The sequence below is a fragment of the Achroia grisella genome, unplaced genomic scaffold (assembly GCF_030625045.1).
Source record: "Achroia grisella isolate CSIRO2021 unplaced genomic scaffold, CSIRO_AGI_Agris_v1 utg2156, whole genome shotgun sequence".
In the NCBI taxonomy this organism is placed as follows: Eukaryota; Metazoa; Arthropoda; class Insecta; order Lepidoptera; family Pyralidae; genus Achroia; species Achroia grisella.
The window spans coordinates 1,734,480-1,759,696 of record NW_026712714.1 but is presented as its reverse complement, the minus strand read 5'-3'; the positions used below and the strand labels follow the sequence as shown (position 1 = coordinate 1,759,696).

Sequence of the window (25,217 nt, the reverse complement as noted above, 5' to 3'; positions counted from 1 at the left end):
TTTAATGAAATTTAATGACATATTGTAATTATGATATCAATTTCAATATTTCCAATCTCTACGGGATGAATGCATGTCATGTACTTATATTATATTGTAAGATCAAAATTAAATGGGATAAGGAAATAAATAAATTACAGATATATTATATAATATTATATAATATATATATGTAATTTATGATGCGTGAACTAGGATTGCGTCGCACATTATTATGTGTTGATATTGTTGATTATGTAGGCCTCTAATTTTTTTACAAAATAAAACCATGAACTCGTAGTTTTGTATAGGTGAAATATTTTAAGAAATCTGTTACTTCATTTTTATTTCTATTTATAAACCTATATACATAAACAGCACTACGGACCTCACTTTATGTGTCATGATATGTGTGTGTAACATGTGACAATGATACTATTCATACGTTGTCATTCTAGTAATATTAAACTGTATTTTTTTATGGATGATATACAATGATGCACCCGCCTGAGCTAACGGTTTACGCTGGCATGGCGGGGCACCAGTGGAGGATGTCAATATAAGCATGAAGTCAGGACAGTTAATCTATCTTTGCAAATGGTAATTTAACATTTCCAGGGGGAACCGCGTAAAGATCGACCTGACATGGTACATTGCTAGCTGGGATTATTAGCACTTCAGTTTTTAAAACTTTATAAATAAAAACAATGTTCTTGCATAAAAAACTTAAGTTCATAGCACTGATAATATTATCTGACTGCACTAGAAATCAGTACGTAGCGGTATCTATGTTAATTATCGTATGCCTCTTACTTGTTTTTATGTAATTATTTATTTAAAATAACATTTATTCAAAAGAGCAACATACAAGTTTCTTGCTTGTGATGAGTCTGCGTTCCGAATGAGTGGTAGAATAAAAAATGTGACTATTCAAAGTTGCTTGTATTAAGTTTATTTGAATAAATAATATTTCTATTCTAATCTACATTTCTAACAATCCTCTTCCATACATGTACTGTAATTTCATTGCCAAGTTGCACCCTACACCTGCATCCTATAACCTCAACGTGATGTCCGTAGTTTACCATCAAACGGGCTGTCAGCATGTTTACCATATCAATTATAAATTAGTTTATATACTCAGTTTGTATATAGGTATATATATTTCCTTTTTATTTGTTTCACAGTTTTCTTTTTTCTTTTATACGTATATATTTGGATTTATTTTAATTCTTTTGTTCCCACTGAGATTTTATACAGGGAAAGTTTTTAATAGAAGTTTTCAGTGTAGGAATCAGTTTGTATATAGATGGATGTGTGGTGTGACAAGAATAGATAAGATATAAAATTAATACATTAGAGGAAGTATGAAAGTGGCGCCGGTGTCGGACAGGTTGAGAAGTAATCGTCTATCGTGGTATGGGCATGTAATGCGTAGGAATGAAGATAATATCTTAAGATAGGTGTTACATATGAATGTGGATAGTAATAAGGGCAGAGGACGGCCGAAAAAAAGATGGATGGACTGTGTGAAAGATGATATGGTAGGAAAGGGAGTAAACAGTTATGAATGGAAGAGAAAAACATATTACGCCGACCCTAAGTAGATGGGATAAGGAAGAAGCAGACAGTTATGAATGGAAGAGAAAAACATATTACGCCGACACTAAGTAGATGGGATAAGGAAGAAGCAGATGATGATGTTACTTAGTTTGAATAATAAGAACATAAGATGTTCATATAACAATTATATATAGGCTATGGTATTCATCCGTCCATCCACGGTTTCCTACCCGACTGTATGGCGCCGTTTCTCCGTACAACGCGGAGGCACCACCGCCTACCTGCGCATCCAGGATCTGACTGAGGACATGTACGAACCTGCTGTCCAGTTGCTGATCAAGTACTTCACTAGGGATGAACCGCCTTGCAAGTATATTGGTAAGTCTTAAGTTCAAATGGAAGAGGAAACCCCAATGCACGTCTTATGTAGTTGTAGCCCAGTCACGAAATTGGAAAGTAACCTAGTCACATCAGGGACAAGAATTGAAGGATATTCTTTGGAGCGATGGTTTTTATCTCCTAATGATAGATGTATATCCTGTGGATATAAAAACCATCGCTCTTTGGAGCGATGGTTTTTATCTCCTAATGATAGATGTATATCCTGTGGATATAAAAACCATCGCTCCTAAGAATGATATACCTATCCCCGTCGGGGACAAGATTTGAACTTTGGAGCGATGACGACCTCAGTGGTCTAGCAGTCTAGCACACTGCTTTACTTCCAATGGTCGAGGGTTCGATTCCTTGCACGGCACAAACATTTGTATTTATGAGTATGATTGTTTGTATCGATCTGGGTATTTTCTATGTATGATATGTATGTATTTACGAAAAAAAAAATCTATGTATTTGTGTCAGTTGTCTAGTACCCATAACACAAGTTTTAGCTAGCTTAACTTGGGTCTAGATGGCGCTGTGTGAATTGTCCTGAGATTATTATTATAATTATCATGATAGATGTATATCATGTGGATATAAAATCCATCGCTCCTAAGAATGATTAACCTAGGCCCGTCGGGGACAAGAATTGAAGGATATTCTAATGAATGTCAAATCTTTATATTATCATTTTTTCATACAGATTCAATTAAGAAGAACTGGCAAGAAACTCAATTGAAAATCTTTATTTTTAAAGCCATTTATTTACAATGTTTACCTATATAGGTGTCTATGTCTAACATTAATTGAAAATCCCGTGCATAAACAACTATTGCCATGCACGCTCGTCATTCAAGTAATCGTTTAGTGAGTAATACCTAGGTTATGCTCAGTAAATATGATTTAACAGATGTTTTGAATTTATTTAAGGGTAATTCCAATCGTAAATTTTTTATACGTATTCCCATAAAAGACCTATTGACTTTTTCTAAACGATACTTGGGAACAGCAAGTTTGTCTTTAAAACTAGTATTAATGTTATGAATATGACATTGAACTTAAACTTTCTATTATATTATATTATATTTAAACTTTATATAATTTTACAGTAGACAGATGTTAGGTTAATTATCATTACTAACAATCCTTTCCCCGCCAAAATGTGTCATTTTTTTTATATATGATAATGGAATGGTGCGTCCGCCTGCGCTAATGGTTTACGCTGGCGGGGCACCAGTTGGGGATGATAAGATGAGCATAAGGTCAGGTCAGTTAGCCCATCGTGACACATTCAACAAGAATTTTTATCATGATGGTTTCCAGGGAAAACCTCGTGGAGGTAACATGGTACATTGCTAGCAATGGGAGTTACTAGTTCCCATTACTCACAATCCCCTTCCCCCTAAATGTTGCATTACAGGCATCCGTAAGCACCCGGTAGCGATGGCGGAACTCGAGAAGCTATGGAGAAATACAATTAAAGACAAATTGTCTCTGGTCTGCGTGGAGGACAACGACAGCTCTGCCATCGTCGGAGTGAATGCCTTGACCGTGGCCTGTAAGGATGACCAGGAGGAGCCATTCAAGGTTGTACTTTATACTAGCGGTTGCACGCGACTTCATTCGTATAAAATTTAACCTTTTTTTTATTAAAATAAATTTTATAAAATTACAGTAGTTTATGTTTCTCCTTATAGTATTAGTTATCTGCGAGTGAAAGACTCGTCAAAATCGGTCCAGCCGTCTCAAAGATTACTAAGAACAATAGACAGTCAGATATTTTTTTTTGTGTAATACCATATATATATACACTAGCTACCCGCCCTGGTTTCGCACGTGTGTACTCGTATTATAAATATAAAAGTTCATCTTGAATCACTCTACATATCTATTGCTAAAAATATATATTTTAAATGTTCATTTGTATTAAAGAATTTATAAAAACCAAAAACAAAATTTAATAATAACATGTTAAACGTAAACAACTACATTAGTTTATAAAAACTGTGTTGCAGTTATTTGTTGCTCGGTATGTTTTAATTTTACGTGAAGTTAAAGTGTATTGTGTTTCTTTTTTGTATTATTTTCTTATATACATATAATATTCTTGCACGTATGTAGGTACTTGTTTTTAGAATATTTTATATTGTTTGTAATATTTTGATACGAATAAAGATTTTATCTATTTATCTATCTAAAAATGCATTACAATCCATTGTGTAGTTTAAAAGATCTACGCTAACAGACAGCGAGACAACTTCATTTTATACTATGTCAAGATATGCATTTAGTGAATAGGTGTCTATAGTACAAGTACGGCTTAGTTTGGTATTAGTTTCTATGATAATTAAATTCCTGCTTAGTTAGTTCTGTTTAAGTTAACAAGTGCTATTTACTTTGTTTACTAGTTGATATCCCGACTTCGCATTAGTGTAACCTACTATGTTTGTAAACTGATTGAAATAAAACTCACTAAATTTGACTGAAATTGTCACTATACAGTAATGAATACCACACACAAATGTGTTTAGCCGTTTCTGAGGTTACACGTACACATACGTTCAGACAAACACACATAAATTCTAACAATCATTGGTTTGGGTTCTGCTACATAGATACATTTCCCCATTGATAATTTTCTCAAATGAAAATCTGTATGAAAGTATCGTCATTTGGAACTTATTTTTACGCTGTTGATTAAATATGAATTTTAAAGTTTGTATAAAAATTACCGTAAAATAAAATAAAAGTTCATATAAAAATTCGTCACACGTCGTATATCCCATACAGACGAAGTCGCGGGCACAGCTAGTAGTAATTTTTACTTTCAATTACTTTCAATCAGACAGCGATCAGTTACAGTCGAATTGAAAACTTAAACCATTAAGAATTAAGTCGAAAATACATTGCTTCAGACGGAGGACAAAGTGTGGGCGACACTGTTCGGTGCTGTGGACCTGGTGACTCGAAGTGTGGACATCTTCACAACCTTCAACGTGGACAAGTATCTGACTGCGTACGGCCTCGTTGTGGCCGAGGACTGGAGGGGCTGCAAGATTGGTAAAGAGTTACTCGAGGCTCGGTGAGTTTTAACATTACATTATATTTATTACCTTTGTCACTATTTTCGTAAGTATCCAAAACTTTTTATTCCAAATGCTACATGTAAGATTATAGATAGATAGATAAAAAGCTTTATGTTTCAAATTTTTACATTATTATAATACTACTATGCTGCAAAACTCCTATTGGGGTTTGTCTGCAAGCACATAATAATTTAGTAATATCACAGATAACATAATATTACATATAATAAATATATTATGTTATCTGTGGTAATAGTAATTTAGTATCTAATATGATCCATATTGTATGCATTTGACTTTTGCAGTAAGTGTTGTGAAATGACTCTTTATAATTTATTTGTAAGAAACTGTATTTAATATGAGTTGTAATATTATATTTTAATTTTTATTGTTTAATGTAGACAAACAGTTAAAATGTCCTACATGAATAAATGATTTTTGACTATTACAAATGTAGATAAAACTTTATACGCATCTTAAATTAATTTCAGTTCTATAAAAAGAACTCCTCCGATCGATCCCCGTCCAATTCAAACGGGGACCGATATTACGACGGCCTGAGCCGAGGTTCGAACCCCTAGCGGTGCCCTCAGACTAAAGTCGTATACGTCAGGCGGAAGTTGGCCTTCAGCCGCTCCATAAGTCCGCGAGTTTGGAGTACCATCTGCACTCGCCTCCTATCGTTCGGTGAAGTTGTAAAAGCCTGCCAAAATTATTAGAATAGTTCGAAAAATTAAAGAAGACTGATATTTGTTGCTCTTTCATTCCAAAACTATTAGACCTATTCGAATTGGATTTCTCATTCAAATAGGTCATGTTCTTAATTAATACCCATACCTAGTATTTTACTGCTATTTCATTCAAAAACTATATCATAACATAGACCTATTCTAATGGAAGTTGGTAATCAAATTCTGGGTCGGCAAAGCGCATGTGACATCCTGGTGTTTCAGGCGTCTATAGGCTACGGTAGCCATTTACTATCACATTGGCAGTATACTACTATACTATACTAGGATAGTTTTTGCCCGAATCCACAAGGATATCATCAACGTAGTAAATATTGATGGAAAATCTATCACGTCTCATTTCAGCTGGCGGGCTGCATTCCCAGCGTTCCTTAACTATACCCTCTCGGCATTCGTTGAGCGCTGCCAGCCGCAGGCATTCGATTATTTCCACATAATTGAATACGCCAAGGAATTGTTTGATGAAATGGAATTTTATTTTATTAATATAGGTGTCATAATGAGAATTGAAGCCTTGACTTCAGTAAGAGAGAAAGAAATTTCTGTTAGACACAGAGACAAGTGTAATGTAATATTAAAAGAGGAAAGATTCCAATACAATAGATACAATAGAATTTAATTTTCAAATAAATTTAAGATCCCTACATATTCGACATTCGACATTTGATATCGACAAATTCCTACATTACTTTGAAAAATTGCTGCTTTGTTTCCAAGTGTCAAAAAAACGTATAGTCCGGTCCGGTATTGCAATTTATCTGTTAGATAAATCTGACCCCAAAAAGGTTTAATGCAACAAATATCAAATTAGATTAAAATCATATAAAAAATATTCGTCAGTTTAAATGTCAAACCCGATCGCCTTATTTTAGTCACAATAAGTACGCATGCTTATTTTTTATTTAAATTATTAATTCCTAAATTTGACCATTCCGATAAATATGGTTCATATATCGCCTAGATACAAACAGAAGAAATGTATTTGCGACACGGAAAAATTGTTAAAGAAAATAACTGGGTCTCCGAAGCCTATACCACGTACAGAATTAAACTCAATTCGATTAAATTTGTTTACTGAAAGAAATTCCGATGGAACGGGCTTTTTAATGTTGAAAGGAAAATATATTTATGATAGATACAGTGTAAGAATTAACGACAAAGATATTAGAGCCATATGCCTTTATATAAAAAGATCGCCAAGAAGAATTACCAAGCTAGACTTATGCTATAATAACATAACTGACAAAGGTTTCTTCAAATTGCTCAGAAAATTATTAATCAAAGGACGCTCAAGCATAATAAATTTGAACATAATGCACAATCATATTACTGAGGAATCCTTATTAAATCTTGCTAACAAAGCAACATTGGTGAAATTAAAATATTTAAGACTTAATGGTAATGATTTCGGAGTGAATGGCGCTGAATATTTTGCCAAATTTCTGAGAGATAACAAAAGCTTGGAATATTGTGATTTAGGTGAGACTAATTTGACTTTATCCGGTCTCGCACATATTACTACAGCGCTGCGAATTGATCACGGTGCAAACACAACTCTGAAAGTGCTGGATTTGAGTAGAATTATACCTTTATTTAATCGTTACTCGTATGAAACAAAATGGTTGGCATATCACATAGAATATCTTTTAAATAGAAACCACTCTATAATAGAACTTCATTTACAAAAGAACCAATTTATATCCCACGACGTAGAGTACTTGTGTAGAGGTTTGCGAAATAATAAGTCTCTGTTATACCTGGATTTGGGATACAATAGAATCGGAGATTACGGTGCTGAATTACTAGCTAAATATTTGGCTGAATCACCGCAATTATTGCTTTTAAATATAGCTGGCAACTCTATAAAGAATACAGGAGCAAAAGCTTTAAGTTTTGGATTGCCGTTTTCTAAAATTCGTGCTTTAGACGTCTCACAAAACGATATAACAGATCGTGGTATTCTCGATTTGTTGAATACATTAAAGAAGCCTTATTTCTTGAGGTTTTTAAATATATGGGGTAACAAATTTGGTCATGTAACGTGCGGGGTGATTGAAAGAATGCTTCTAAGTGGAGTATTATTCCAGCATACAATTGATGTGAAAATTTATGAAGTAGATGAGGTCTTACACGCAGCGTATTACCCAAATCCTGCGGACAGGAATAAGCACTTGTATTATTGTGAATTGGATTACGGGTACTCAATTCCAATAGATCATATTAAAAGAAATGTCGCCACTGAGAGGAAGAAGACTATAGTTGATTGCAAACAGAGACATAAATTAGATAAGACTGATAGAAGTAGATTTTGAATATTAAATTGTTATGTGCACTTCTTCTTTCACTATTTAGATTAGATTAGATAGGTCTTTATGATTGATTTTAAAGTAAGTAGATGAGCTACCTACCTACTTTAAAATGGAGCACTAGCAACCAATGATTCACAGCTTTTTATTGGAATGGCAAACATGTCGATTGAAGGCATCTCATAAAAAATAGCAACCAATAGAAATGAACGTGAACATTTCATCATGTAATGTGATGTTCATGATACCCATCAAGCTTTGCCATTCCTGATGATGTTATTATTTAGTACTAATAAAGGTATACGCTGACGGGATTCAAGTGGAATATGATGAGAATGAAGTTAGCTCAGTTAGCGCATAGTGGCGAATTCACCGAGATTAATAACGATGGTTGGAAATGTGGGGTACGTGGAGGTCGATCAAATAAAGTGGAACTTGACTCCTTATAACACCATGCCATCGTACCCTGTAATTTCACTTCCTTCTCTCACCCTACAACCGAAACACACCTTACAAAGCAAGCTGCATAGCGACTGAAATAGGTGAGGTACCCACGCAAAGGACTTTTTAGTCTACCTTAGATAAAACTTGTACCTATATATATACTTGACGGAATCGATGTCTAACTTTTTAGAACACCGCATTATTTCCGATGGTCGCGAGTTCGATTCCTCGCACGGTACAAACATTATTCATGAGTATGATTGTATGGGTCTGGGTGTTTCCTAATGTTATGTAGACCTACAATGAGAGTTACTGGCAGTTTTTATATTACAATATTATCTGTGATTACAATATTTATATTTACAATTGTTTTATTATTACTTCTATCACTGTGTTCTGCTATAATAAACGTTTATACAAGCATCTCTCTACTTTCATTCATTTTTACTCCTAATATGTATGTATTGACAAAAAAAGTGCGTATTATATCAGTTATCTAGTACTGATAACACAAGTTCTGCTTAGCTTTTGACCAGATGGCGATGTGTGAATTGTCATGATATATGTTATACTTTCTTTACAGAATCCCTCTCTGTAAAGCGCTGGACCTCAAGTTGACAGCTACAGTGTTCACAGCTGCGGCGTCTCAGGCCGTAGCCAGGAAAGCGGGCTTCGTGGACCTGAGTGAGATCACATATGAAGAACTTGCGAAGAAGGGAATAGTGTTCCCTGGTATCGAGGAAGACACGAAGTCCTCTAAACTAATGGCGTTGGTTGTTGCCTAAATTAATTTTAATTTTAGGGATAATCCATAAATTACGTCACTGGGTGAGAGAGATGTCGACAGTGTGACAGAGTGTGACAAGGGAGGCAATTCTAAATATCGTGACGTCACATTTTACATATATAGTAATATAATCCATTTAACTCTCTGTTCATTTTATATATTTAAAGTCAATAATATCATCATCAAGAATGCTATTTTCTTCGAGTGGCTCCACTGAAAATCAGCGCTGCAATGACACACTGCGGCACCAGCTGAGTGGAGGCCCTTTCAGCTCATAGCCAAATATTAGTTTTTAAGTTTTCAATATTTTTATTCTGTACTATGATGCTGAATAAAATATTATTATTATTATTATCTATTTTAAATATATAGTTTATTCTAGTTATACAAAATTTCAAGTATTGAAGATTTTTTTTTTATGGAATTAGGTGGTTATTTAGCGGAAGTATTTTATAACATAATGTATTTATATTATTTTGTATAAATCCCATACCATTAGCATGTGTGAGTCCACAAATATTCAGAGCTTCCAGATTTCCAGTCGCTGCGCTGGTCAGGTTTCCGCGCTGAATGTTTTTGGTATTTGGTAGTGGGATTAAACACAAATAATATAAATTCATTTTCCAATAAAATCCATTAAGTTATTTCTTAAATATATAGTTTATTCTAGTTGTACGAAATTTCAACTATAGATAAGAGAAATATTCGAAAGTTCCAATATAAAAGAAAAAAATTATCGAATTAGATGTTATTTTGCGGAAGTTTATTTCATTACATGATAGATTTTTATTATTGAATTTAATTCCCCTATCATTAGCATGTGTGTGACCATAAATTTTTAATGCTTCCAGCAGATGGTCAGGTTGATGCTGAATATTAGTGGTTCCACCCATGCTAGTGGTAGTGGAATTTAGTGGAATTAAACAAAATAATGTAAATCCATTAAGTTATTAAAAATATGTTTAAAATACAATAATACATTTTCTAAATATGTGACGTCACACTAGGGAGGGGGATCTTCACAAATGACACAAGTTGTGACATGGGAGTAAAAAATTATAAAAAATCAGTCAGACGTAATTCATGGATGTACCCCATATATTATCTAGCAGCTGAGCCTCGATTTCGTACTCGTTTAACTTCTTTATTTCTAGACTCTTTCGTATAAAAGGAACGCTCAATTTTAAGAGTAACTTGCTACAATATATTAGTGAAAATCGCACTTAAATTGGTTAAGCTGTTTCTATGATTAGCACGTAGAGCCAAGCAGGCAAAAATTCTAAAAATAATCATATTATGATTATACCATTAGACAGACTAAATCCCACAATAATAGTTTTAATATGTAATATTATGTTATCTATGGTTTTAATCATCTAAGACAGAGGTTCCCAAACTTTTCGGTATCGTAGATCCCTTGCCATAGTTTTCGGTTTTGAGTAGACCCCTCATTCTTACCTGGTATTGAATTTTTGTAAATTTCTAAATGTAGTAGTAAAGTTCAGTTTTAAAAACAACTAGATGACCGTTGTCATAGACCCCTGGGGTCGATATAGACCACTTTGGGAATCACTGATCTAAGATGTCATGCCTCTTATGTTATTTCATATTAATAGCAATTTCGATAATATAAAAGGGTTCATCCCTTTTATTATAGGGGTTGTAACTTCCTCGTTCTTGAGAATGATAATGGAATGGTGCACCCACCTACGCTAACGGTTTCCACTGACAGGGCATCAGTGGAGGATGATAAGATGAGCATGAGGTCAGGTCAGACCCATGGTAGGTAAATTCACTATGAATTTATCCCGATGGTTTCCAGGGGACACTCCGTGGAGCTCAACCTGACATGTGTTACTAGCTTATTAGTCCATATAACTAACGTTCCCCTTCTCCCAGCGTTGACAGGTTATGCAGACGGAGTTGCATGTAACAGTTAGTTCATTATAAAAGCCACATTTTCGGCACGTAGACAGTTAGACTATTTGTCATTGCAATAAACAACCGTTACACAAAATTCTAGTTAATCGACGAAATAAGTTATAGATATTTACTTATATTCTTTTTTATATTTATTATATTTGTTGATTAATATTGGTATGCTATGTCATTATCGAAGTAACGGTGTATTCAATTAACAAACGGTTATACAATCAACGTTTCATGTTAATTGATATAACATATCTAATATCTACTAAACTGCTGGACTGATTTGGATTAAATAAATAAATAGCCCAGAACAATTAACACAGCACCATCTAGCCCCACGATAAGCAGAGCTTGTGTTTGATATAAATACATAGATACTTTTTTTTGTAAATACATACATAATATACATAGAAAACAACCAGACTTATACAACAATCATACTTATGAATACAAATGTTGGTACCATGCGAGGAATCGAACCCGTGACCATCGGAAGTAAAGAGGTGTGCGTTCTAAACCGCTAGACTACCGAGGCCGTATGATAATAACATATACATATGTATAAAACAACACCCAGTTCTTTTGTACCTAATTCCTTCTATACTGCTGCACTAATTTGGATCAAATTTTGTATGAATATTTCAATGAGTTCCTGGACTGACAAAGGTCATCCGCACCCCTCTATGGTGAAGGTTTCTTGGATGGTTTGAATACAGAATTAGACCGGTAAATAGCGATGCTTTTCAGTAAACGGTTACTGTAGTCTATGGACACCTGAAACACCAGTTTTTTTTTATTGACGCTTATGGATTTGACTTACATACTGATATTACATTCCTATACAATGTGATTTTCATTGCATTAAGGACTGACTTATAATTTATTTTAAATTTTTTTATTGATTCGTAGAACTATATCGTTTAGGTTTAAGATATTGTTATTATATTTTGACTTATGTTACTGTGATAATATTATTATACTAATTAAATTATTATAGGTAAGATTGTTTTGTGATTAACTCTCTAGTCAGTTAATTAAGCTAAAGTTATCTAATATGTCTGCTTTTTCTTTGGAATAGCTGTTTTAGCTTAAAAGTATATTCAAATATAATATTATAAATGTCTTGGAAATTTTATTTAAATTCACATTTTATTTTCAACATGATTCCTATCATATTGCTGCAACATTATTTTCAATTTACAGAATAAGATAGAATAAGAATTCTAACAACGCCATCTATACAAGCACAGATAAAACATATTATTTACCAATGCCATCTACACTAATCCACCCAAATTGCAATTAGTTCTAGCGTATGTCAATAGATAGAGCCACAGAATATAAATTCATGTTGACAATAAACAAATTCAGAAATGTATTTTAAATAAAATAATATTTTAATATTACTTAGCACTTAGAATTAGTTATATGTATAGCATTGTATCGAAACTGAATGAAAACTACCGTTGTTATAATAAATCTACAAAACAGTACCTACAGCTTCTGTAAAAATTAACTCAATCCTATGCTTCTTCAAAATTTAACTTTTTTAAATTAGTATATTACACATAATATAGTAGCAAATTATGTATATAAATCTATGTAAACATAATAATTTTAAAAATTAGTTTAAGGATAATTTTAAATTAATCAGGTAACACCAATATTAATATGGCGTCGCGTCCGATGAACAGTGTGTACATATAAAAGATTTTTGAGCTTCTTCAGCATAATTTGACAGCACGTTTTGTTTGTAACGGAATAGAACTTGAACTTATCTTCAGTAAATAATCTTGATGTTTCTTTTTATCGAAGTGACTATAAAATTAATAAGATTCTGTACAAAAGAGGTATTCAATTCATATTTTCGACTATGTATTACTGGGTGACATAATAATGTATATTATTAAATTTCGATAAAATATATATATTGTTGACACTTACTTGCAGCACGTTGCAAAATAAAATATAAATAGTACTTAATATTTTAACCGACTTTAAAAATGGAAAATTTTCATTGCTGTTACTATGATAAGCAATAACATTTTAAACATTTGAATATTTAAAAAAAATATATGTGTACAATACAATTAAGAAAGTTGTACATAGTCACTCTAAAAAAATTTTTATTCTATGTATACATTAGCGACAAAGTATTTTTAATTTTATTGCTTTAAATTAACGAGATTTCTGTTCAAAAACAGCACAATTCGTCATTAGATGATGGTCACACCATTTTACCATTTTCAGCATTGGCAATTTCGGCACCTCCCGTCATAAATCTGTCAAACGGTTGTTGACTTTTTCGTGTATTTGTCGTTTACTCTTCCTTCCTACAGCATTTTATTCAGTTTTAGTACCAAATAATGTAATAAACACTGTATAATTATTACATTATAAATTTATTATCATTCTCATCTTTATTCTCTGTAACTGGAACGTTGGTGTTGTGAATTTTAAATGTGTTAAAATGTGTAAAAGTGAATTGTAATCAAATTCTCATTTTGTTGTTTCACGCAACATCGTGTTTACTAACTTCTGTGGATTTTTCGCTATTTCCTGCGCTTATACAATATAATTTAACGGAATTTTTGAATTGTTTTCATTAAGTCGGTGAAAAAAAAATTGTGACGTTTAAAAATGTGGTCAGTGCTAGTGTTTTAAAATTTAAAAAAAAATTGTGTTTATATTATGGATTATTGTAACGTGGATGCTTGATTGATTGAAATCTTTTGCATGAAGGTACGTGTACGATTTTTTATTTTTAATATTTGTAATTTTCCAGCTTTAAATAATATTAAAAATATAATTTAAACATTTTCTATACCTTTCCTGAACTCACCACAGTGTGAAATACGTATCTGGAAAGCAAAGTGGGGACATTGTAAATTAATAAACTAAATGTAAACTAAAAATGCAGAATTATTCAACTGATTTAAAAAAAATACTGCTATAGAAAGCTAAATTACCAATAACTGAAATGGACAGAATTATCTTAAAAAAAAAATTCTTATAAATAATAGTGAATATCATTGAGCATCAATTAAATTTACTCAATCCTGCACCATTCAAATTATTCAATCATGTGTTTAAATCAACTAAAACCTGTGTAAAGTAAATAACATAGTTGCAATTGCAACTCCACAATAAACTGGATTTCATCATTAGAAGAACACCTTTAAAAAAAAAAAGCTGTTTTAGAAGAATCATTTAATTAAATAAAGATATTAGTTACATAGTCAATTCAATATATATACATAAGTAAAAAAACCAAACTATTATAATGTGCAAAAATGAAATCAGACTTTGTTCCATTCTATTTGAAGGAACATACATTTTAACTTTTTTTACTGTGAATATAGTCTATGTCTATAGATTATGTAAAATGTCCCGCTGTCACTGCTACACAACTATTCTTCAGTGTTCCTTAGGTCATGACAATTACATTTGAAAAACCATTAAAAAAACTTCTACCGCTAGTGTTAGGGTACTTTTGCTACAATCCCTTTTTTTCTTTTAGAACTTGGCTATCTGCAGTGGGTACTAGTACTATAAGCAGATGAAATGTTGGCAGTAGGTGTGGGAGGATCTCTATCCTTTGACAAGGTCCCCATGTGTGTTTCAGCTAGTTAGAAATCTTTCATCCAGCTCCAGGATATTTGATCTTTTATGCTCAATTTACACTCAGCACGAGTGCGCAGGGAATTGCAGCAGCAGAGAATGAGCAGCGTGACAGTGTAAACACTTCCCATGCCATTGGCGCTGCCTGGCGCTCCCACGATTGTCAGTTTTTCGTGTGCGAGTGGCAGCGTGTTTTTACATACAGCCCTCTCGCTCAGTTGTCGCTCGTCAATACTCGGCAGCGCGTGCGGCAGGGGAAGCGGCTGAATGTAAATGTAGCATTAAGTCTTATTGTTGGGTTAATAGCTAGAAGCTTCAGAGCTTCTTTCGATTGAATAGCAAGGCATGCCTTATATTTGGTGCTTGATTATTTATTATTAATAACCAATTGTTATGCCATTTAAAAATGAACCATATTAATATAGTGAGAGATTCTTACCTTGCAGTAACATAGTTACCTAACTATGCAATTTATTTATTTATTTATGTAAACTTTATTAAATTATTATTAATACAATAGGCAGGCTTAAGTCATTAGCATTCTCAACTTGCAATCTACAATTTAATAGTACTAATTAGATCCTTAATAGACAGGAAGTGTAGAGAAAGCTGCTAAATCTGTAACACATGAAAATTTGTGTGGTTGCTAATTCATTTTGCAAATTTATTAAGTTCAGTAGAACATCAAACTTTGAATTCGCGAAAAAGTAAAATCTCTATGTTAATTATGGACCAATTAGGATACGACGGTTAGTCACTATTCCTGTACGGCGAGTACATCGGTACATTGTCGTTAAGAGGATTGTTAGTACCAGGCACTGCCGCAATGTTATCAATGCCCGTGTGATGTCAACCTCCACGCGATGACCCCTGAAAACCAACATAGTTAATTCTCGGTGATTGGTGACCCTCCGATCAATCCCCCGTCTAATACAAACCGGGTTCGAAGTTACGACGCCACAGCCGCGGTTCGAACCCCAAATGGTGCCCTCAGTCTAAAATCGTTTCCGTCAGGCGGGAGTAGGCCGCTCCATTCCGCTATCCGCGGTTCCGCGGATTTGGAGTGCCATCTGAACTCGCCCCTATCGTCAGGTGAAGCTGTAAAGGTCAGCTGCAGCCAACTGCATAAGAGTAGAGTAGGAAAAAAAGAAATAAGGTGCACCATTCCATTATTATCGTCAAAGGTCAGATACAGCCAACTGCATTAGAGTAGAGGAGGCAAAAAAAAAAAAAGGTGCACCGTTCCATTTTTATCGTTAAAAACGAATGATTTCCTGAAATTTTGAGCCAATAAGTGCAGGGTAAATAGATGGTGTATTAGGTCAATTCCGCTTTACCGTCATTCCGCAGTATTTACGAAACCCCAAGGCGATTGAGACACAAATAAACTCAGTAGTTCCAACTGAAATAGCTTTGTTTTCCAAATAAATTTCAAGCGGACCATGGAGGGTTGGTTGGTCTTAATATAGATTTTATTAACAGATGCAAGTGGCTACTAGGGGTGTTAATTATGTTTGTATTGACGTGTATGGTCCTGACTGTCGTACTTTCTGTTCTATTTTTGGGGCTCCTCCCCATTGTTAGTAATGTGGTCTAATAGTCCTACCCCTACTACTACTACTAGTACTATCTCAGGTTGACCTTCATACTGTTCCCCCTGGAAACAATCGTTGACTCTTATTCTCTCTACTATTTTTGGGAGAAGGGTTGTTACAACGGGGAATATTAACCCCATTGTCAATTCACCATTTTAAGTCGACCTCCACCTCTTTGGGATGACTTCTAAAAACAATCGTAGTTCATTCCTGGTGAATTTGTCGCGATGGGCTAACTGGTCTAACTTCATGCCTATCCTATCATCCTGCACTGGTGCCCCGCTAGCATAAACGTTAGCGCAGGCGGGTGTACCATTCCATTATCATTCATTGATATTAAAAAATACTCTCAGGGGATTGTAAATGTTAGTAATGGGGCATAATAACCCCATTGCTGGCAATGTACCATGTCAGGTTGACCTCCATTAGGTTTACCCTGGCAATCATCGTGGTAAATTGCCGTTGGCCAAGATGGGCTAACTAACCTAACTTCATGCTAATTTTATCATCCTCCACTGGTGCCCCGTCAGCGTATACCGTTAGCGAAGGCATTACATATTCAGTCAGAAAATGCTGTATATTTCTTTTAAAAATCAGGTCAAGTATACTATTACAAGGCAGAAATGAAACGTTACCTCTACGACGACGAGACAGACAACGAGAGACAACGATAAATGTTACCTCTACTATATTAATTTAGAGTTACTCTAATACATGTCACTATTCTGCTATCTAAACCAATTTTATAAAAGCCATGTATTTGACGATCCAGCGTTCTAGTGGTTTAGCACACTGCCTTACTTTCCGACGGGTAGAGGTTCAATCCCACACAAAGTATACAAACATTTATTCGTTCGTTCATTGTTCAAGTTTTTTTTTCGGACTACTCTAATGCTGTTGGCCGCAGCTGCTGCTTTACAGCTTCACCGAACGATAGTGCAGATGGCACACCAAACCCGGATGGACTTATGGAGCGGCTCAAGGCCAACTCCCGCCTGACGGATACGACTTTAGTCTGAGGGCACCGTTAGGGTTCGAACCTCGGCTCAGGACGTCGTAATTTCGATCATCGTTTCAATTGTACGGGGGATCGATCGGAGGAGAATGGATCCTTATAAGATATATCCTTATGGTATCTTATATATCTGTAAGTTATAGAGACTGATAGATCATAAGGTCTTATGAGATTAATAGAACAGAATAAATCTCTCCTCCTAACATTTTCACTCTGTCACAAATTTAAATTTCATATTTGAAGAAGCAAAAGGGTGCCTGGCATGTTTGTAATGTTTTTGTTATTGATTAATTTATTTCTTATGCATAATTGGAGGGAGTTCAAAGTATGACTGTTTGTTTGTAACACTCTATTGTAATCTATACATATAAATAAAATTGGAGTGTCTGTTTGTAATATTGAAATAACCATTTTTTACTACATGCATATGAATATAAATACGGTACATACACCAAAAAACCACTTTTTACAATTTTTGTCTGTCTGTTTGTCGGTCTGTTTGTTCCGGCTAATCTCTGACATGGCTGAACCGATTTTAACGGGACTTTTTTTGGGAGGGAGCTGATGTAATAAGGAGTAACTTAGGCAACGTTTATTTTAGAAAAATAAAGTATAAATCCACGCGGACGAAGGCGCGGGAACAGCTAGTTCTAAATAAAAATGATGTGTTTTTAACTTTTAGTTTTGTAACTACGCGCATTTGCTACATTAATTTACGTCTATGTCTTTGCATACAACCAAACAAAGGGTTTATCTGCCACAATAACCAATTGGGGCCAATTACTGGCCGGATAGATTAAAGAAAGTAGTTAACCGTATTGCGTCATATGTGCAAGAGCGAGATGCACTGCTATATGTACAAATGCGTGAAAGAGATGATCAATGACGATAAAATGCGTCGTTTTATTTACAACTAGCGACTCGTCCTGGCTTCGCACGGATGTATTACAAATGTTTGATTTGCTCTATCCTAATGATAGAATAAGTATAAAATAAAGTCGCTGTAGCTGTCTGTCCGTCCCTATGTATGCTTAAATGTTAAAAATATATTACTATAACACAAACGTTTTATACATATATTCCTTCCTCTTGAATCACTCTATCTATTGCTGAAAACTGCAAATATTCGGATTTTCTAAATCCGAATATTTGTGTGAGTTGTGAAATTCCAAATAGACTGTAGCGAGGTATTGAACGCGCGACCGGAATTAAGGCGGTGTGCTAACCTCTAGAACACCGATGCAGAATAAATCAGTAAGGTATAGAAATTCCTCAATCTCCTCATTCCTGAAACACGGATATTTACATTATACATACCTCAGGAGGTAATTCATATATAACTAAGTATAAAATATGTGAAAAATATTACTTTACTAATGTTATAAACGCGAAAGTTCAAATCCAGCCATACTCACAAACTTTCGCGTTGTTACACTTTCTCACGAAAAACTACTGATCGAAATATGACGAAATTTTAAAATTTTTCTCTTGCCCCGGCTTCGCACGGGTATACATGTATTATATATATAAACCTTTCTATTGACTCACTGTATCTATTAAAAAAACCACTTCAAAACCCGTTGCTTATTTTTAAAGATTTATGCATAGGTACATAGGGATGGACAGACAGCGACAGAGATTTTATTTTATACTATTTAATAATACATCAGAATAATACATAGGCTATAATGTAAAAAGATATTATGTAAATTGAGCGAAATATAATGATAAATGTCAAGTAAGTGTGACGCAGCAGACGATGTTGCGCGGGTCAGCTAGTATAGTATATTATTTTTATTTAATGCGTCATTGGCGTATTTCCACTTTAGAAAAATCTATTATAAAACACAGTATTATTGCTATTTATAGTTATAAACGCAGGCAAAGCCACGTGTGTGTGTAGTACGTTTCAAGTTTCACAAGTCACGTCCGCGCTTTCCACTTTCATAGCAGTCGCGAAGCACGCCGCAGTATTCTACTTGTATGCGTGCGTAGAGATTCGTAATAAGTTTCTATGTTTGTTTTAGATTATTCTGGATTTTCTTAGAATTTATATTAGTGATTTATGTGTTTTGCATAATAGTGTGAATGGAAGACAAACGGTCAGCCTTATGGAGAATAGTATATTTTCTGATACAAGTGAAATACAAGTGTTAATATCCATAGGAGTTTCATCATCATCATCATTATCCTAATATAATATGGTATATTTAAGTTTGGTAAAAAAAATTTTTGAACCATAGAGATTTGACATGTTACATATAAAATTTTTATCAAAATAAAAAAATGTTTGATAAAACTTTTATATGAAACATGTCAAAACACTATGGTTCTCTATAAGATGTACAGACATATTATATATAAGACTAGCAACTCGCCCCGGCTTCGGCCGGGTGTTCATGTATTATATATATAAACCTTCCTCTTGAATCACTCTAACTATTTAAAAAAACACATTCAAAATCCGTTGCGCGGTGCAAGCGCAAGTCAACTTATATAAAATCAGATCATACTCCTCCATACGCGCAATTCTCGTAAAACGGTATACAAAGTTTTTGCTCCCCGTAATAATATAATATACTAGCTACTCTCCCAGGCCTCGCCCGGGTGTACATGTATTATACATATAAACCTTCCTTTTGAATCACTCTATTAAAAAAAAACACTTCAAAATCCGTTGCGTAGGTAAAAAAACAATCAATCATTTTCATGAATACATGTTTGTATTGTACGAGGAACCGAACCCGCGGTCATCGGAAATAATGTGTGTTTAACCGCTACACCACCGTGGTCGGACATACTATACTTAGAAATATGTAGTAGAATCAGATAAATACACTGTATTGAGGCTCGGAGCTTGTTATACAGATATTGAAGTACCTAAAACCAACCAAGTTTTAAATTTATTATTATTTATTATTATATGTAAATTTTATTGTTATTTATTTAAGCATAGATAGGGACGGACAGACAGAGACAGCGACTTTATTTGTGTAATGATATGTACATGTCACTAAAACAAAAGCCACTTTCGTTTGTCGTATGATTTGCGATCTGACAGTTGCATCCAATGTTGACAAATCTATATCACTTTCCAAGAAGCGAACAATAGGTGCGCGGCGCAAGCGCAGTGTCAACGAGTAGGATACGTGGACGCAATATCTGATGTGTATATCTAATTAGTGAACCGGACAGTCGGACAGGTTATTAGTATTCCGCATGTACAGTACTACCAAATAGGGTTAGGGTTTCTTGTCTATGGATTGGAAATTAAATAAACATTGGTTTTGTCGTGTATAGGAAATTTGACTGCGTTGCAACTTTGATGAAGTCCCTTCTGAGGGAGCTATAATGTTATTTACATTATAGCTGTTTAAGGATACAGTAGGTAGAGGAATTTCTATACCTTACTAATTTCTCTGCATCGGCTATGATAGCGTAGCGGCTTTTGTATTGATTGCCGCATGGATCCTCATGTAAAGTGCGAATACTGTAACTACCATATAGTAATTTTTGTAGCTGTGACGTGGTCGAGTGGAATGAGTAGTCATGCTCACTAAAATGTCCAGACATGTGGCGGCGTGGTGGGCCGGGTCATTGGGCTCCCTAAAATATGGTCGAGCGCAGTGATGGCTGCCTCATCCGTCATACTCGTGAACGAGTGCTGATTGTAGGGACTGGTCTGCTCTTATCACTACGACTGATTTAATCTTATTGTGTTTTTATATTTGAGCCTAAAGAAATTAGTGCTGGTTGGTAGTTTGTATTCACACGTTTCGACTTGTAAAATTTGAACTTACAAGGATAATTTAAAAGAGCAACACAAGTTTCTTGCTTATTCTTCTTGTGATGAGACAGCTTTCCGAATAAGCGGTAGATTTAAAAAAATGTTGACTATTCAAAAGTGCTTAAATTAAGTTTATTTGAATAAATGATTTTCTATTCTATTCTATTCGGTGTTCTAGCGGTTTAGCCTTAATTCCATTGGTCGCGTGTTCGATTCCTCGCTACTGTCTATTCGGATTTTCTACTTCCTATCCTCCACTGGTGTCCCGCCAGCGTATACCGTTAGCGCAGGCGGGTGCACCAGATGTTCAGTCATAAAGAGCTGTATTTGTATCTCGGATGGCATGTAGTGATGGCTGGCTCATCCGTCATACTCGTAAACGGGTGTTGCTTGTAGGGACTGGTCTGCTCTAATCACTATAACTGATTACCTTTTATTAATTGTTTAACCAGTTGGTCGTATATTTAATATTTTTTCTATTTGAGTATTTAATTGAATTAGTGCTAATTGGTAATTTGTATTCACACACTTAAACTTAAAATGTAAAGTAAGAATTAAATTATTTCAAAGAGCAACACGCAAGTTTGTTGCTCGTTCTTCTTGTGATGTGATAGCTTTCCGAATGAGCGGTAGATTAAAAAAAATTGATGACTATTCAAAAGTGCTTCAATGTAAATTTATTTGAATAAATTCTATTCTATTCTATTTTATTCGGGTTAATAATAATTTAGCCCGGGGGAAAGGTGATTGTTAGTAATGTGGATTGATGACTTATGTCAGGTAGACCTCCACGCAGTTACCCTTGGAGACCATTGTGATAAATTCATGGTGAATTTATCACAATTGGCCTACTGACCTGACCTCATGCTCATCTCATCATACTCCACTGGTGTCCCGCCAGCATAAACCGTTAGCACAGGGAGTTGCACCATTCCATTATAATCGATAAGAAAATATATTGAATTGGGCAAAAAACAATCAATCATATCCATGAATACATGTTTGTACTGTACGAGGAACCAAACCCGCAACCATCGGAAATAATGTGTGTTTAACCGCTACACCACCGACGCCGGACATATTATACTTAGAAATATGTAGTAGAATCAGATAAATCCACTGTGTTGAGTCGCGGAGTGTGTTATACAGATATTGAAGTACCTAAAACCAACTAAACCACAGTGCGGTTGAATGTAAATGTGAAATGAAGGACATACGAACATACAAGGTGTATTCACGTTCATTAAATATTAAAAACTTACAAGCGAACCTCCTTGGTTTTTTTATAGGACCCTATATATATTTTTGCTATATAAAATATGCATTTTGTTATTCGTTGGCAAAGTGTATATTTCTGTAAAATTAGTTTAAATAATACTATCTCAGAACAATTTACACAGCGCCATCTAGTTCCAAGTTAAGCAGAGCTTGTGTTATGGGCACTAGACAACTGATATAAACATATAGATACATTTTTTGTAAATACATATTAATATATATAAAAATCACTCATTCTCAGATCAATACGAAATATCGTACTCATTAATACTAATGTTTGTACAGTGAGAGGAATCGAACCCGCGAATATCGGGACCCCAAAGCCGTATTTGTTTTGAGATTATCCATTACAAATTATTCATTATTATATCTATTACTAACTACTCGCCCCGGCTTCGCACGGGTGTACATGTGTTATATATATAAACCTTCCTCTTGAATCACTTGTATCTATTTAAAAAAAAAACGCTTCAAAATCCGTTGCATAGTTTTAAAGATTTAAGCATACATAGGGACGGACAGACTGCGACAGCGACTTTGTTTTATACTATGTAATAATGATTTAAATATGTACTTGATTTCAATTAAAAGTAATTTGTGAGTAATTTCTTAAATGAAAGCCTGTACTGTACAGCTGTGTATAAGCATTTTACATCGCTCCATATCCCTGAAACACCCAAACATACCAGTTTGCCTTCAGTACACACAAGTAAGCATTTAGTCCACACTCAAGCACTCAATAAATCAAGCAAGTAGTCCGGAACTTATCGTTTATAAATCATCATATAGTTTTATATTTATACATACATATTTTAGTTACTTTTAAACTTTTAAGTAATATACATTATTTAAATTATTAACCGGGTCTTAACACGAATAATTTTATGGCAAATAAAGGTATTTACCTCTCGACGTTTCGACTAGGTTGCACCAGCCGTGGTATAGATTTTAATCCTTACAGATTCAGTAACCGTCCCTTTTTAAGTTGGTTGATCGGAAAAATTGGAAGCAAGAATCGTGAGGTCATAAATATAAGGGTGAGGTCAGCCGGGGTGTGGTCGCTGAGAGGGTTGCTACCAAGTGACGCATGATGACGCAAAGCTTCTAATGTAATCGTGATAATATAACCTATATATAAAATTTCATGAATCAACTAAAGCATAAAATAATGTAGTATGTACCTAAATTTCAAATTAGGAACGTCATAGACTAATTATGTTCTTTTTTTATTTTTATTTATTTATAACTAGCAGTTCCCACGTCTTTGTCCGCGTGGAATTAAAATTATCTAAAATAAAAGTAGCCTAAGTTCTTATAAGTTGTAATAAGTTTTAACTCCTAATTACATTTGCTACCTGCCAAAAAAAGGCCTGTTAAAATAGGTCCAGCCATTTCAGAGATTAGCCGGAACAAACAGACAGACAAAAATAGTAAAAAATGTTATTTTGATGTAAGTACCATGTTTATATTCATATGCATGTAGTAAAAAACTGTTATTTCAATATTGTAAACAGACACTCCAATTTTATTTATACGTATAGATGTATAGATAATCATACGCCACAAAGAGTAAAAACCCATCAAACGCTGTGAAAATAAAACATATAACAATAATAAAAATATCCCTGGAAATTATCACAGCGCCATCTAGTCCCACGGTAAGCAGAGCTTGTATTATGGGTACTAGACAACTGATATAAATACTTGTTTTTTTTGTAAATACATACATAATATACATAGAAAACACCCAGACCGATACAAACAGTCATATTCATAAATGCAAATGTTTTCACCGTGCGTGCATCGAACCCGCGACCATCGGAAGGCCGTCTAATTAAGGAAGGAACTGTTGGTGGCATAAATACAGGTAACAGAATATTCTATGATCAACTATTGTATTAATGTGGACTGATGACCCCATTGCTACCAATGTACCTTGTCAGTCTGACCCCCACGCTGGTCCGTGACAAATTCGTGGTGAATTTGCCAAGATTAACTAATTAACTGATCTGACGTCATGCTCTTCTCATCATCTTCCAGTAGAGCCGCGCTAGTAGAATAGAATAGAATAGTAAATCATTTATTCAAATAAACTTAATTTTTTATATACACTTTTGAATAGTCATAACATTTTTTTTAATCTACCGCTTATTCGGAAAGCAGTCTCATCACGAAAAACGTGCAAGAAACGTGTGTTGCTCTTTTAAATAATCCTTGTAAATTCACATTTTACAAGTCGAAACGCGTGAATACAGACTACCAACCAGCACTAATTTATTAGGGTAAAATATAAATACACAATAAGATTAAATCAGTCGTAGTGATAAGAGCAGACCAGTCCCCACGAGCAGCACTCGTTCACGAGTATGACGGATGAGTCAGCCATCACTGCGCTCGATTATATTTTAGGGAACCCAATGACGCCACCACGCCGCCATATGTCTGGACATTTTAGTGAGCATGACTACTCATTCCACTCGACCACGTGTAGTGTAAACCGTTAGTGCAGCCGGGTGCACAATTCCATTGTCATTGAATAAAAAAAACTACACAAGACTATAAAGACCCTCCGTAAACGATCCCACCTGTCCCACCCTTGCACCTTGACCTAAATTTACTTTAAGGAGCGGCCGACTCGCTTACCGGTTCGTTTCCGAGCCAGAATTAGCTTCAATAAAACTAGTCATATTATTATGA

At 34.5% G+C, this 25,217-nt stretch overlaps 2 protein-coding genes across 2 annotated transcripts; both read left to right on the top strand.

Moving 5' to 3' along the window:
• The first annotated feature begins 1,739 nt into the window (after nucleotides 1-1,739).
• On the top strand, nucleotides 1,740-9,294 carry LOC131842332 (uncharacterized). The gene is made up of 4 exons (XM_059190871.1): nucleotides 1,740-1,920; nucleotides 3,344-3,510; nucleotides 4,839-5,005; nucleotides 9,092-9,294. Exons 1-4 carry the CDS (start codon nucleotides 1,740-1,742, stop codon nucleotides 9,291-9,293), a joined length of 717 nt encoding a protein of 238 aa, XP_059046854.1. The 3' UTR covers nucleotide 9,294.
• On the top strand, nucleotides 6,617-8,076 carry LOC131842331 (leucine-rich repeat-containing protein 34-like). The gene has a single exon (XM_059190870.1). It carries the CDS (start codon nucleotides 6,700-6,702, stop codon nucleotides 8,068-8,070), a length of 1,371 nt encoding a protein of 456 aa, XP_059046853.1. The 5' UTR covers nucleotides 6,617-6,699; the 3' UTR covers nucleotides 8,071-8,076.
• Nucleotides 9,295-25,217: the final 15,923 nt, after the last annotated feature.

What these genes read in the sequence shown, in the direction of transcription:
- LOC131842332 (XM_059190871.1), top strand. Translation starts at nt 1,740, where the DNA reads ATGGTATTCATCCGTCCATCCACGGTTTCCTACCCGACTGTATGGCGC. An exon ending in ACCAGGAGGAGCCATTCAAG is followed by an intron (nt 3,511 to 4,838) that starts GTTGTACTTTAT and finishes ACATTGCTTCAG; the next exon opens with ACGGAGGACAAAGTGTGGGC. An exon ending in AAAGAGTTACTCGAGGCTCG is followed by an intron (nt 5,006 to 9,091) that starts GTGAGTTTTAAC and finishes CTTTCTTTACAG; the next exon opens with AATCCCTCTCTGTAAAGCGC.
- LOC131842331 (XM_059190870.1), top strand. Translation starts at nt 6,700, where the DNA reads ATGGTTCATATATCGCCTAGATACAAACAGAAGAAATGTATTTGCGAC.